We start from the raw sequence: 14,469 nt of genomic DNA, 5'->3' as shown, positions 1-14,469 counted from the left end.
GGAGCAGATCTTCGTTTGCTTATTCTCCTTCTCTTTATGGAGTCACAGGAGGACTGAGCTGCTCTGAAAATGTGGTCATCTGGGTCTCAAATGTGAAGCTGATAGAAATCTTCAGTGTGTGACTTAGCATGTCACTTGCTAGCCTTGGAAAGTTGATGATGTTTGTTCAGAAGGGTGGAATTACTGAGCCCTGCAGTCCTCCCATCCAGAATGCCCGTGGGGCGTTCCTCTGACCAAAGCAGTATGTCTACAGCTAGCTGTATTAAAAAGTCAGCTGAGGCAATATATGTGAAATAAAAAAGCACAATGGAAAGTCACAAGCTTCTTGGCACAACTTCTGTCTAAGCAGTCAGTTGGATTGACTTTGAAGTTCTTCAGCAGCTCAGAAGTGGTAAATTCTTTAAGAGAAAATGTCATATTCGAGCCCTCTATCCCACGAAGGCAGTGCGAGAGGAATGCTCAGCTGACATGGTGGGCTGCACTCCTTTTAAGTGTCTAAAGAATAGCTAATCTGGATTTGCACTGGAACAGTCAGACTTCAGATTAAGGGAGGATGCTGCGCTAAGATGCACAGGCTTTGATCTGCTGATGGACTATTTCTCTTTCTTGGTAGCTGGTGAATGCAGGAGAAGACGTCCTAGTGTTTTACAATGACAGAGCCTCCTTCCAGACTTTGGTGCAAATGATGAGATCAGAAAGGGATCGGATGGATGAAAACAGCCCTCTAATGTACCACATCCACTTAGTAGAACTGCTTGCTGTGTGCACAGAAGGCAAAAATGTCTACACAGAAATAAAATGCAACTCCCTTCTTCCTTTGGATGACATTGTTAGGGTAGTAACCCACGAGGATTGCATACCTGAGGTGAGGGCTGTTTGAAGACACTGGCCTATACCTGTTTGAAGTGTGCTGACTTTGGGTGAGAGAGATTCAATGTTGCTGAGTCTGGCCAGGGAAGGGTGGTGGTACAGGTGGACAGCAAGCTCTGAGCAAGGAAACTGGATTCCTTCCCTGGCTCTGCTATCAGCAACTCCAGTCAATCTGGATAGTTAAATCCTTTTATTCTTGTTTCCCTGCCCTTAAAATGGGGATGTGATGCTGTACTTGGTTATTTTATAGGGTTCTTGAGGCAGAGAGGTTTATGGAGTATGCTGCTAACCTTGAACAGATGGTTCTGCAGAGCTGGAAATGATTATTATGCTGACGTTTTGTCTGCAGTAATCCTGGTGTTTTTTATTGGATGATGTCTTGCTATTCATGGCATTAAATTTCACCAGTGCTTAAATAAAAGGAAGAAGTAGAATTGCAAATTATTTATGTAGCAGTTTTTATGTGACATTGTATTCATTCATAATATCATTCAGGTTTTTATTTTCCAATGGTAATGTTTTTTCCCTGCTTTTAGGTCAAAATTGCATACATCAACTTCTTGAATCATTGCTATGTGGACACAGAAGTAGAAATGAAAGAGATTTACACCAGTAATCATATGTGGAAGCTATTTGAGAACTTCCTGGTTGACATCTGTCGGGTATGGTTTCTGTATCTAGGAACTGAATTCAAAAAGCTTAAATGAACCTATTTAGTATAGAGCAGTAAGAATAATACATAACAGTGCATCAAGGCAGTAAGTACCCTGAATACTATGTTCCTTCAAATTTATATGTGTCTTATTTCCTTACGCCTGTGGATTTCATTAGTCATATTCCATGGAACACATTAATATTTTCCTTTTAAAAAGAGTAAAACCCCCAACCCAAACACCAACAAACCAACCCTCAGAAAAGCCCCACACCCTGCTCCTTTGTCTAATGCCTTTTTCTGTTCTGCCACCTGGCTTGCTTATGCTGGCCAGGATACATGAGCTCCTTCCCGAGCAATAGTCGACGTTTTTTGGCAGGTCAGGACAAATTTTTTCCAACCTTGGCACGTGTTTGGCCATATGGCTGTTTGCCTGGGATTCCAAGTATTCCCCCATACGAAAGCATTACACCTCAGCCCTCCCTATTCTACTACTTTCTTTTCTCTAAGGCACTCTCTTTTTTTTTTTTCTTCCCTCCTAAACATGCTATATGCCAACACACCAAAACAGTAATAATGTTGGGCTTGTGCTTTGGTGTGTGCTGGAAGTCCAGAGATCCAAGTGTCATAAATACCATTGTGGCATGGAATTGCTGTGACTAGAGCAATGTGAAATCAAGAATCCCAGTCTGTAACACTTGTTAATCTACCTTGGTTGAGCTGTGTCTGACCTAAGAATGAATTGTCTTGCAGGCTTGTAACAACACCAGCGACAGAAAGCATGCTGACTCCATATTGGAGAAGTACGTTACAGAAATAGTGATGAGCATAGTCACCACTTTCTTCAGTTCCCCATTCTCTGATCAGAGCACTACTTTGCAGGTAGGAAAATGTGGAGGGACGGAAGAGCGAAATTATGCTGCCAGTGCAATTATGTTCATTCCACTTTGGTTCCATTTACCAGTTAAACAGAAACACATGTGTTTGTAATGCAGGAGCAAATATGTATTCTTCATGATCGGGATGTTTCTTTTGCTGCAGGAGTGGAAAGTTTTTTAGACCAGAGTACAAACATTTTTCTAGAGAAGCTGAAGTGTCACATTCCTTCATTAGTAGATTCAACTTTATACTACCACCGAGACCACACAGGTCTTCTGGAGAGAATCTCAATGTGTCGTTAGCAGGTTCTGGGTGAGAAAATCACACCACAAGTAGGGAGATGAAGGGTTTTTTCCCTATTTCGTATTGCAGATGCATCTAAGGGCTCTGGTCATCCTCTTAGCAGCCATGGATCAGAGTACAGTTGAATAAGATGATGTGGGCAGGTGTAGGAAAGCAAACAGCAATTTTGCTCAGTGGTAGTTTGTCATGTCAGCTGCCTAGCAGTGGTAAAGCAGTAGCACAGCAACCAGGAGTTCTCCAGAGTGCCATAAAGAAGGAAGATAAAGCTTTGGTGGCAAGCTTTCCAGACAGGAGTGTTGCATTACAGAGGGAGCAAAGGTGATTGTTTAAAGAAAGCATCTTTTTATAGGAAGATTCTAATTTCCTTTAGAAACATTCCAAACACAAAAAATTTCCAGAAGCTCTAATGTGCTTCATTAAGCTGAGTGGGTTTTTTTTTTTTTTTTTGTCTTGTTTAGAAGTTGGGGAAACATGGAGAAGCTTGGAACATTGGTGAGGTGACAGAAGGTAGAGGTTTCCATGGCAGAACAGCAGTGTCAGGACATTGCCCTAATATTTGTATTGCAGCACAAAGATAACATCATTCTTTTATTCATAAATAGCTTTTCGGGAGGAGTGTGGGTGGAGTGGTCAGGTGCCTGGCAGGTCTGTCAGAAGTTTGAGTATGGTAGTTGTTGAAACTTGATGCAACCTCATCATGCCCAAGGCAGTTGTTCACAGTGCAAACTCCAGGTCTGTAATTGAACACAACTGGCAGCACAGTAGGAGGCATCTGGTTCCCAAAAGTGGCCTTAAAGGGTATCTGGCAATTTGATGTCAGTCACTAGTCAAAGAAGCCATGCTAAGCCTTTGGATCATGGTGTGCTGCCTGGGTGACTGCACTGCTCTGGGAAAGTGTCCATGAAACTGCTGGATGACTGTGCATCAGGTAACACTTTCTGCTCAGTATGAGCAATAATGTTCCTGCTTTTGCCTTACAGACTACCTCCTTGAGTCAGGCTGTGTACTTAACCCATATCTGGATGACCAGTGGTCAGCCTGATCTAACCAACTCTTTAGCATTCAGCGCAGCTCTGCTTCTCATAGGCTTAGACAGCCCTCCTTATTCAGACAAGGAGATAGTCACACTGAAAGCAAGAGAGCTGTGTTTCAGATTGGCTCAAATGCTCATAAAGTGCCAATCTGTGGGTATTGCCTGTGAGCGTGCAGAGCGCTGCAACAGCCCTGCAGCTTTATTAGGGTTGTGTCTTAACACACACAAGTCTGAGCAGTCCAGTAGTTGCTTTGCTCCTCGTGACTTTACAATGTCAGCTGCTATTGTGGTATCAGCCTCCATGCTAGTTTGTCAGAACTTTATCAAAAGAGTAATTGAGATCAAGATAGCCTTGCCTCTGGAACTTTGCCCTTCTCTCTTCCCTCTGTAGCGTATACCTTGGCTGTCATGCTTTTAATTGTCATCTCCAAGCATACAGCATTCGAATACACTTCTTAGCATCATATTTTAGCCATCTGTTAATTTTATGTCAGCACTTTTTCTTTAGTTTCTCAATCTCTCCTTCTGTCTAGCAGGATGAAGTAACTTACTTCACTTCTCTTTTACCATGTCAGTTGATAGCTTTGTTTTTCTGTCTTACCTAGATTCATCTTTCCTCTACATCTCTAAGTTGAAAGCTCTGTTTCTCTCTCTTTTCCTGCCTGTCATGACTTTTGTCTGTAACCAGGCACCTTCCCATCTGAGTACAGCCCGTTGGACCAACCTAGCTGGTGTACATCACTGGGTGGGAATTTTCCCTCCTGTCTGAGCTGCTGCACGGCAGTCTGCAGCCACTGCTACCTGACCTGGTGATGCTGCCTCCGTAGGCAGGTGACGTTTGTCACTCTCCTTTGCATGGCCTTTGTATTCAGTCACTCCCTGTCCTTTCTGCTGCACCTTGTCATCTAGTTTCTTCCCATGCGAGCGTCATCTTATCTCATGCTTTTTCATGTTACGGCTTGTTTAACGTAAATTGTACCTCCTTTGAGTCAGGACCAGCCTTGCTTGTTCAAGGAACACCTTGTGCATCTGTCATACAGTTCAAATAATATAAAATTAGGAAAAAATAAATTTGTCTTTTCAAAGAAGAGTTGTCCAAAACTTTCCCTCTTTAACAAGCACCGTTTAGCCTGTTTTCCGCCTAAGGGTGCTGCTGCCCAAGGCTTTCCTTCACAAGTGTAGTTAGAGGCATATGGAACATAGAGTAAATTTCTTATTTGATTTATTGGTGTAGTTTAAGCAAATGAAATGTCTTTGAAGCTCTTTAACACCAGAAGGTCTTTAAACATGAACCGAAAAGAGTATGTGGGTGGCTTAAATCCAGAAGCACAGGTATTTTCATTGCCCTTGGAGAATACTACTGCCTGACATGTTTTGGGTGTTTGGCTTATTTCTGGTGAGGATAATAGGTATTTGCCTCCTAGTAGTTTTTGCTTCTTGAATTTTTATTCTCCTTTTTGTACATTACATAATGGTATTATTTGATGAATTGATCTAATAGATTTAATTATCTAAAAAATTTGGCTTTTTCATCTAACTCCACTTTTTTCTTACAAACAGGCATTAATCTTGACCAGAATAAAAGAGGTATTTTTTCACTGGTTCCTGTCTTGTGGGCTTTGCACTGTGGTGTAGTTCACTTAGCTGATAGAAACATTACGTAGCTAGTAGACATGGGGACACGAGGTATTCCCTCTCAATGTAGGTTCATTTGAAGTATTTAAAATACTCTTTCCTCTACAGGTAAAATAAAGGAATTGTTTTACTAAGTAATTACTGTACAAAACCAAACAGGGAGTTTTGGTCACTATTATTGGGAAGTTGCAAAGATGAAGGAAAGAGCTCATGTGCATGTGTGTGTTGGAGTAGCTCACCTATGTGTAGTGGAAGATTACCTTGTGAAATACAGAGCTAAAAAGCACGCCTTAATTTTGATCCATAGCAGCTACAGTGCTTACCACTAACTACTACCTATGTTTGAAATCACACACACACAGCTGGTTTCTTTAGAATATTAGATACCAGCTAATAGTACTTGCAATGATGAGTTTTCAGCTCTGGAGCTGTGCTGCTGTTTAGCCAAGAGCAAAGTCCCATTTACCTGTGGACTCTTGAGTCAGCTACTGGTCAGCGCTAACAGAGGAATCTCTGTGTGCCAGGTTTGCTGCTAACTCTGATTAAACTGATGAAGATGACTACTTATTTCCTTTGCTTAGTCAAGCTTCAATTACTGAGGCTTTATGCTGTAGAAGCTACCTATTTAATGTTTTCCTTCCAGCGTTCATTCCCACCCTTTCCATTCAGTTGCTGATTGTGTGGTAGATACGCTGTCTACAACGTGAAGTTGCCTAACAAGTGGATGCAGACCAGTTAGAAATGACTGGTGTGCAGAGTCATGGCTGAAGCTGGTAACTGGTATTATACCTCAAGGTGATGCTGATACATCTCTGAATGGTGTGATGAGTTTGATTTTCTTTAACTTTGTGTTCTAGACTCGCCAACCTGTGTTTGTACAGTTGCTGCAAGGTGTGTTCAGAGTGTACCACTGCAACTGGTTAATGCCAAGCCAAAAGGCATCAGTGGAAAGCTGCATTCGGGTCCTCTCAGATGTAGGTAAGAAATTGATGTAATCAGAACTAACTGCTGAAAATGTGGTCATCCAGTATTTGCTGCTTACATGTCATCCTTCCAGAAGGAGAGTGCAGTTTACTTCCCGTAGGTGCCACTTGCAGATAACTCAGAGCCAAGGAATACTACAAAGCCAGAGTTATGTTGGTATCTTGTCATGGTTGAGCAGGAGGTGTTGTCACTGTAACCTGAAGTGCTTTCTCCATTTAACCTCAAAACTCTCTGCAGTTCTGTTGATCTGCAACAAGGAAATAGGTTTGTGCCACTCCTCACAGTAATTTGCTATATTTTTAGGAGCAAGAAGAGTAATTTATACTGGATATGAGGCCAAATTCTGTTGGATAGGTGTACGTTTTTGTTAGCATGAGTTGTTGGGAGTGTGTGTAAGGACAGATTCCTGCTCCTGTGCTTTAAAGATGGTAAACAGCTCTGAGGTGTGAAAGCCTTTACACATAAAAGCTACACAGAGGTCAGACCTCTTACATGGGGACTGAGCATTGCATTTTAAAATGTACACGAAGGAGATTGTAGAGAGAACTGCAACTAGAGATTGTCTTGTTCTTGTGTTGGTTGTAATACATGGGCTCAAGGAGTCAATTCTTACTAACTTGCTTGTTGCAGCAAAAAGCCGAGCAATTGCAATTCCTGTGGACTTGGACAGTCAGGTCAACAATCTCTTCCTGAAATCTCATAACCTGGTACAGAAGACTGCAATGAACTGGCGAATGACTGCAAGGAATGCTGCCCGCAGAGACTCGGTGCTCGCTGCTTCCAGGGATTATCGAAACATAATTGAAAGATTACAGGTGACTACACAGCACCCCCTCCTCCTTTGATAAGCACTTGCATGCCTATACAAAAAGAGGAGTTTCCTAAGTAGAAAGACATTTGGAAATTAACTAGTCAAAATGCCACATGGTGATCAAGTTAGCTGATGCTGAATATAATACTGTAATACTGTATGTAAAATCAGATTGAATCCAGACAGGTAATTGAATGTGCGTGGCTAATGAGTATGGAAATGTTCATCCTAGGAGATGTTGGTATTTGAAGCTAGTGGTACTTGAAGTATTCTTGTTCCACCGTTAATAGTATTTCTTTGAGACAGGACTTTCTCAGCATCACAGGCTTTCAGACTCATCCAGTGCTTTGCTCCTTGTGCACCAAAACTCAGTACAATGAAAGGTGCCTCAGCCCTGCTTGGAAACCACTGCAGGACTTGAAATAAATAGATGTCTGTTCCTTGTGAACCAGTTGCAGCCACAGTCATTCCCTGAAACAAGCAGGTTTTGCTAACAAGACTAAGTATAATGCTTCGTGTTAGAAATGGGGACTGATATGTTAGAGCTATATTCTATGTTCAGGTCTGTAGACACTTCAATAAGGCCCTTTTTATACCAAATGAAATTCATCATCTTGAAACTGAAAGAGGGCAGATTTATATTAGATATAAGGGAGTTCTTCCCTGTGAGGGTGGTGAGACACTGGCACAGGATGCTGAGAGAAGCTGTGGCTGCCCCATGCCTGGCAGGGTTCAAGGCCAGGTTGGATGGGGCTTAGAGCAACCTGGTCTAGTGGAAGGTGTCCCTGCCTCTGGCAGGGAGTTGGAACTGGGTGATCTTTAGGGTCCCTTCCAACCCAAACCATCCTGTGATTCTGTGATCTTGGATGCCACCTTTATCCTTTGAAGATACATTCTCTGGTCAAAAGCTTTTTCTGGCAAACAGTTCTAACTAGCTTTATGTAAACTACATCGCGTGACGGAAAACCACCGCCCAACCCAGTCTCATGGAAATATCTTCTTCCTCTTTATCCATTCCTGTCTATTTGTCCATTTTAATTTGATTGAAATTCCTCTCTTGCTTCATAGGTATCTCGGTATTTTCTGCCTGTTTAAGTAGTAGGGTAAACATGGTTTCATTTTTAAGCTACAACTTTCCAAACATTGAGGAAAAGGAGGATAATTTTATTTTTGCATAATGTTAACAGTAGTACTTTTCTGTAAATTCTTGCAAACATAAATAGCCTGATCATTATCACGGAGTTTCAGTGCTGCTATGAGTCTCGCTTTTCTCGTATATCAACAAGAGCATCTACAAAGATGGGGAAGTCAGTCATCTGGGGAACTGCTGGAAATCAGGCTTCCCTTTTAAAGATAACTATTAAACAATAAAACCTAAAGTCTTATCTGACCACATTGTAAGGTCTTTAATATAGTTTCTTCAAGCAGGACAGACCTAATTGTCCTGTCCTTCTTGTATGATTTGTAAGATTAATTTGCTTATAAATGTCCATGTATTTAATGTTTAAAATCTTGATATGGTTACATTCTAGGACATAGTGTCAGCTTTAGAGGATCGCCTACGTCCTCTTGTCCAGGCAGAGTTGTCAGTTCTGGTAGATGTGCTTCACAGGCCTGAACTGCTCTTCCCAGAGAACACGGATGCAAGGAGGAAATGTGAAAGCGGAGGTTTCATTTGCAAGTAAGTTGTATTGAAGTCTGCTTTGTTGGAAGGGTTTGGGTTTTGTTTGGGGGGGGGGGGTGTTTTTGGTTGTTTTGGGGGTTTTTTTCCTCCAAGGTTTTGCTTTTTCCCAGTGTTTCCATGCCCTGTGGAACAGTGTCCTCTTGCCCAACTTGGTACATACTTGATATACTTTGCCATACTTGTAAAGCACAGTATTTCATGGTATGGTAAATTCAGTTTGTCCTTGGAGGGGGACAAAAAATGCTCGTGGGTATGGGAAAGACTGCTTGATATGCTCTCCTAGCTAATGCTTTAAAATTCCTGTATTTGCTGCAGGATACAGGTGTCGTGAGCAGTAGTATAAATGGGTAAAAGATCTTGAGCTGATCCCTGTTATTTGATACTTGCCTTCAACCCTAGTAATGTCTGCAAGGCGCTAGATCTGCTGGGCGAGTGTGTCAGAATCAGTTGTTATCATGTGCATTGACTAACACAGACACTGCCCATATTTAGAGGAAAGGAAAAGGAAAGATTACAAGGTCATTCAGAAGGCAATTCAGAGCAGAACCCAGCTTCTCTGGTCATTTCCTGGAGGGGTGGATTATATACAGAGTTTCTGCAAACTAGGTACCTGAGTAAGTAACACATGCTGGGTAGGATGGATTTCTAATTGCACTATCCCTAACTCTCAGTATGTTTTTTAACAAAGTAGTATGTGGAATAGTTTTCTCAATTACTGTTGTTCTGGAGGACGATCGGGCCCTAAATCCCACTGTCTCTTCCCCTGATTCCTTTCTGCTTGTGGTCAGAGGGTTTTATCTGGCTGTCCTCCTGCCCAGGGGGTTGCAGTTTCCTTCACAGCTTCACCTAAGCGTGTGGTAGCTGGTTAAATGTTGCCCTTGAGAGAACGTTCCCAAGATGGTTGTGTAATGGTATGATAATAAAACTTGTTTGTAGCTTAAACCAATTAAGTAAGATGGCCATGTATATCTTATCCCATTTTTAGAATATTAGTACTAAAACAAGCTGTGATTGATTGGTTGTTTTTTTCCCAGGTTAATAAAGCATACTAAACAGCTGCTAGAGGAGAATGAGGAGAAACTATGTATTAAAGTATTACAGACGCTCAGGGAAATGATGACCAAAGATAGAGGCTATGGAGAAAAGGTAACGTAATTTACAGTTCATCATTCTGTGTTAAACACTATCTTTATTCAGTACAGGAAAATAAAACACTCGCTCTTTCAAGCTGTGTTTTGTATGTGTAAACACTTCTGTACTGGATCAGGAACAAAACATTTTTAGTCAACTAATAAGCTTACCTTTCAGATTACATTCGAGGTTGCTTCTGTTGCTTTTCTACTTTAGACTTGCAAGTTTAAGTCTTAATTCCTGCAGTTGCTGGTGCCGTAAAAATACCTAATTTTGTTACCTTTTTATGAAGAATATAACCTCTTTATCTGCTTTGCGGGTCTAGGTGACTCTTCATCAGGTCACATAACCTTGCAATGAGAGGATATTTTGTAGTTTAATTTACATACATCCGAGTCATCCTCTTGTTGTGAATTATAGATGGAAACTGTCTGTACATTCACCCATGGGGTTTTTTTATTTCCCTTTCCTACATACAACTCCTTTATCTTGTGGAGAAGAACATTTTTCTGTAGGTACAGACCTATTCTCTATTTGCATCAGAAGACTGTATATGACCATATGTTTGTGTTTCTAGACATTCCTACAGTCAATCTCAAAATCCTAGTCTAAGGTATCTCATGCATTTCTAAGCAACCTAGGTTATTACCATACCACATGGTAGGTATACAGAGCAATATACCCTCCCAGTGAACATGTTCATGAGCAATTGGCAGTTGGGACTAGGAGAAGCAGTGACATGGAAAGACACTCACTGCAAGTGGGAGTCCATGCCTGGGAGCAGATGGTTTCTCATGTCCCATTTTTGCTTGCAGTAGCTTTTAAAGTTGTTGCATAGTGCTGGATTCACAGCACAAAAAGGCAAAAACTTTAGAGGCCAGACAGTTTCGTAATAGCAGTAATTGTTTATAGCTGTAGCTATAGCTGCAGCCACACGGGAGGGAGATGCTCAGAAGGCAGGGGAACTCTCAGCATCACTAGGCTGAGCTGGGATGTCGCACATGAGCTCTGCTTTGGCTAGCCTGGCTGGGAATGAGAAGGCCTCAGGAGCAGAGCACAGTGCTTTGTACCAGTCCAGCAAGAGGCAGGCTCTGGCATGCCAGGGACCCGGAGGAGGGAGAGCAAGTGGAGCGAGGAGGCTGTGCACATGTGGGTGCGCACGTGCACGTGTGTGGGTTGTTACCTGAGCACGCCCTGCTGAGCACACAGCAGTGCCCAGAGTGATGGGAGACTCCTAGGAAAATTCCCCAAGGGGAGGGATGGCCAGTGCTGTGCTCCCTGCCCTGTCAGGGAATGCTCTTCCCATGTGCTGCCACTACCTCTTGGCTGTCAGAGGTCCAGCCCACCTCCTGACTCCTGCTGCTGCCTTGCTCTAGACCTACTGCCCTACCTGGGGACTTCTTTTCACTTTGCAGTAGCAGTGGTTTTGAATAAATGCATTGAGTTTGGAGGAATGCCCTAATCAACTGCAGAAAAGCAGCGTATATATGTGTGATGGGAAGGGAAGCAGGGTAGGTAGGAGAGGGCAGCAACTGCAGGTTTCAGCCTAACTTTCAGCACATTGTCCTCTTCTGCTGCAGTGGCTGTATCATGTGCTGGCTTGTAACAGCACAAGATGAAGCCCTGTGAAGACCTTCTGTCCTCTCTTCAAGGTCCCATACTGAGACATCTGCACTATACAAGTCTGATCTAGAAGAGGGCTGGTTGTAGCCTTCAGAAGTTGGTCTGCTCCTGCAAAAGGGAGCTGGGCTAGGTGATCCTCTTTAATGACTGTAGTGTGCTAATACTTCCTGTTGCCCAACATGGAGATGTAAAAGATTAAGTGTAATCATAGATTTAGTTTTACTCTTTGTTAGTGCATCAGTGTACATTCTGCTGTTAGAAACAGATGAGAGAGACCATCCAAGGTCACCTTAAGTAGTAGAAAGGGTAGATGATATATACTATATGTACCCTATACACCAACAAAGCCCAAATGAGAGCTTTGAGGGGGTTTTTAAATGCAACATGCCATTCTTCTAAATGGAAATTCATTTACAGGAGTTCCTTAGGCTTTATTTGGCCAACTCGGGTGAAACAGTATTACAGTTAACAAAACTTGCGCTGTTCAGGCCATGGAAAACCCCACAAGATTCTAAAAATCTTCAAAGTGCAGAAAATGCATTAGTTTCTGAAACAGAAGATCAGTTACATAATGCAAGATAAGAATATGCTTGCCTGTAAAATGGATTTCCAAATATGAAAAAGCAGCCGAATTGCTTACAGATAGACTGCTAGTAGTAGTAGAACAGCTTTTACTGTCTGACTGTGAGAAGTGCAATCATATTTATTCTCCCCTGTGACTCATATAACTGTATTTAGTCACCGCTTAAAAGGCAATACCTTTTGTTTTTATAAACACCCTGGAATGTAAAAAAAAAAAAAGAGAAAGGGGAAAAACACTTATGCACCCATTCTAAATACAGAAGTCCCTAAATACATAAAGTTGGTGAAACTTACTCTTGTGACCAGCATATTGATCACACAAACAGCACTGCTTGTAGGTCAGATGCTGGCAGAATTGACAGCAGTCACTTCAAAGCAGTGTTCAGCAGCAGAGCGCCACAGAAGTTTTGGCATAGCGTGTGATTTTGCTGTAATACCATGTGGTGCTCGCTGGAACAATCTGATTTATAAAACGATAGTGCTCCTCCTCTCACGCCTCATCTTCCAGCACGTATAACAAAGGCGGCACACCCTCCTGGCCCGTGCGCTTGTCCCTTTTATAGGTGGGAAAGGTAATGAGGGCGCAGTGTTGTCCGCTCCCATTAGCAAAGGCCTTCATTAAACAGCTGGGGTTCCTCTGCAGCATGCAAAATCCATGGTGAGAACACAGATGTACAGAAGCCTGTGGGAAGGCTCGAAGTTTTACATATTGCTAAAGACTCCTCGTCTTGGCACGCGCTCAGGTTCGCTCAGTGATGGGTAGCATACTGTGGTATATTTAATAGGCAGAAAACTTAACTACATTGACAGTGTAGGCTAGACCCAAGTTTTTTACTTTGCTGAAACATGTCATTCATACACATCTTTCTGGGTGCCTACCAGATGATTAGCCTCAGTTCTGCAGGACTTACATTTTAAAACTCCTTCTCTCTTCCCAAACTGGAACTCCAGCCTCCTCACTCCTTCCTACTGGTGCTCACAGCTCACGCCAGTGATGACTCTCATGCCCAAGGGTGAAGTTGTTGGATCTTGGTCAGCCAGCCCGTGTGGTTTGTCACTTGGCACAGGAACAAAGCCAGGGCGCATCCTGCCTCCGAAGCTCCCTGGCACAGCACTTCCAGCAGTGTTGGTTCCCCAACCCTCCGCAGCCCAGTGCTTGCAAATGTTACTCATGCCAACTGCTAAGTACTCACAACGTTGGAGTGCAGCATTAAAGTGTTAAATGATATATAAGATCCTAACATGAAATTTATTTGTAATTTCTCTTACTAATGCTTGCTTTCACTTCTTCCCCTTCTTTCTTTTCTGGCAGATTACCATTGAATTGGATAATGCTGAGGTTTTAATTTTATTTCTTTTCTACAGTGTTGTTTCTATGGTGTTTGTTTTATGAGTAGCCCTGTGATCTGTCCTGTTGTCTCTTCAGCACTGAGCTTTCCGATTTGTACGCCTGTGTCAGTGAATTAGTCGAGTTTTCAGTCTGCCGTGTGTCTGTGCTGGGAATAGTTACTGTAACTAATTCCATGTCATTACTTGGAATATTAGTCCAAATGCAGTTATAATTTGGGGCAATCTGCAATCATCTGGTGCCACAGTAGATCCCATGCAGTGTTAGGACCAGACCCGAGTGCCTTTGGAGGATCAGCTGCTGCAAACACTATTAAAATGTCAGCATTTAGCAGTTGGCTAGCATTACCAGGTCATTGGTGAACAGGTAATTTCTTTTTATTTAGAAAACTAAACACTGAGGTTTAATGGTGTTCATGCAGAAGTTGGAGGAACCCACCATAAACCAAGAAGAAGCCTCTTCAGCTGGAGAAGACCCTGAATGAGGTGTCTCCACTTGCAGACCAGGGAGAGCCATTCCTCATGTCCTGGGGCATGGCATAGCTGTGGGACTGCTGAGGGCTGGGTCCTTGTGCAGAAACTGCATTGCTGGCCTTACCGAGAAAGGTGACAGTCATGCAGCTCATCAAAGCATCTCGCTGTCCTTCCTGTTCCTTCTTAGTCAGGTTTGGTGTATAAAGCCACGTAAAGCATTTGAATGTGTTGTGAAAGCAGTGTGGTGTAACCCTATGAAAATTACTGACTTCTGAAGCTGTTTCTGTGTGAAAAGCTTCCTACCATCAAAAACGTGCCTTCAGCTGGCAGTGTTTATGCTCTGTGTAGTTGTTTTATGAGTGGAAAAGCCATATTTGAGTGAGAACTTTCAGTATAACTGATATTAAGCTTTCTAAGGACTTTTAAAAGCAGTGTGTCTGGTTCGGGCACCGGTGCACGGG

General features: G+C 42.5%; 1 protein-coding gene across 12 annotated transcripts in view; it reads left to right on the top strand.

The window, feature by feature from the left end:
• ITPR1 (inositol 1,4,5-trisphosphate receptor type 1) overlaps positions 1-14,469 on the top strand; it is a 178,909-nt gene that overhangs the window by 85,664 nt on the left and 78,776 nt on the right. For 8 of the 12 annotated variants that reach the window (XM_030501149.1, XM_030501139.1, XM_030501144.1 and 5 more), the window contains 8 exons: positions 614-865; positions 1,407-1,532; positions 2,276-2,404; positions 6,230-6,350; positions 6,987-7,171; positions 8,700-8,848; positions 9,886-9,997; positions 13,500-13,526. In XM_030501149.1, the coding sequence (XP_030357009.1) occupies positions 614-865; positions 1,407-1,532; positions 2,276-2,404; positions 6,230-6,350; positions 6,987-7,171; positions 8,700-8,848; positions 9,886-9,997; positions 13,500-13,526 (1,101 nt within the window). The remainder of the gene's footprint in view (positions 1-613; positions 866-1,406; positions 1,533-2,275; positions 2,405-6,229; positions 6,351-6,986; positions 7,172-8,699; positions 8,849-9,885; positions 9,998-13,499; positions 13,527-14,469) is intronic. The other 4 variants (XM_030501150.1, XM_030501146.1, XM_030501145.1 and 1 more) reach the window with 1 other exon arrangement.

This window comes from Strigops habroptila, chromosome 11 (genome assembly GCF_004027225.2).
Source record: "Strigops habroptila isolate Jane chromosome 11, bStrHab1.2.pri, whole genome shotgun sequence".
NCBI classification, from domain to species: Eukaryota; Metazoa; Chordata; class Aves; order Psittaciformes; family Psittacidae; genus Strigops; species Strigops habroptila.
This window is presented reverse-complemented; position numbering and strand designations above follow the sequence as displayed.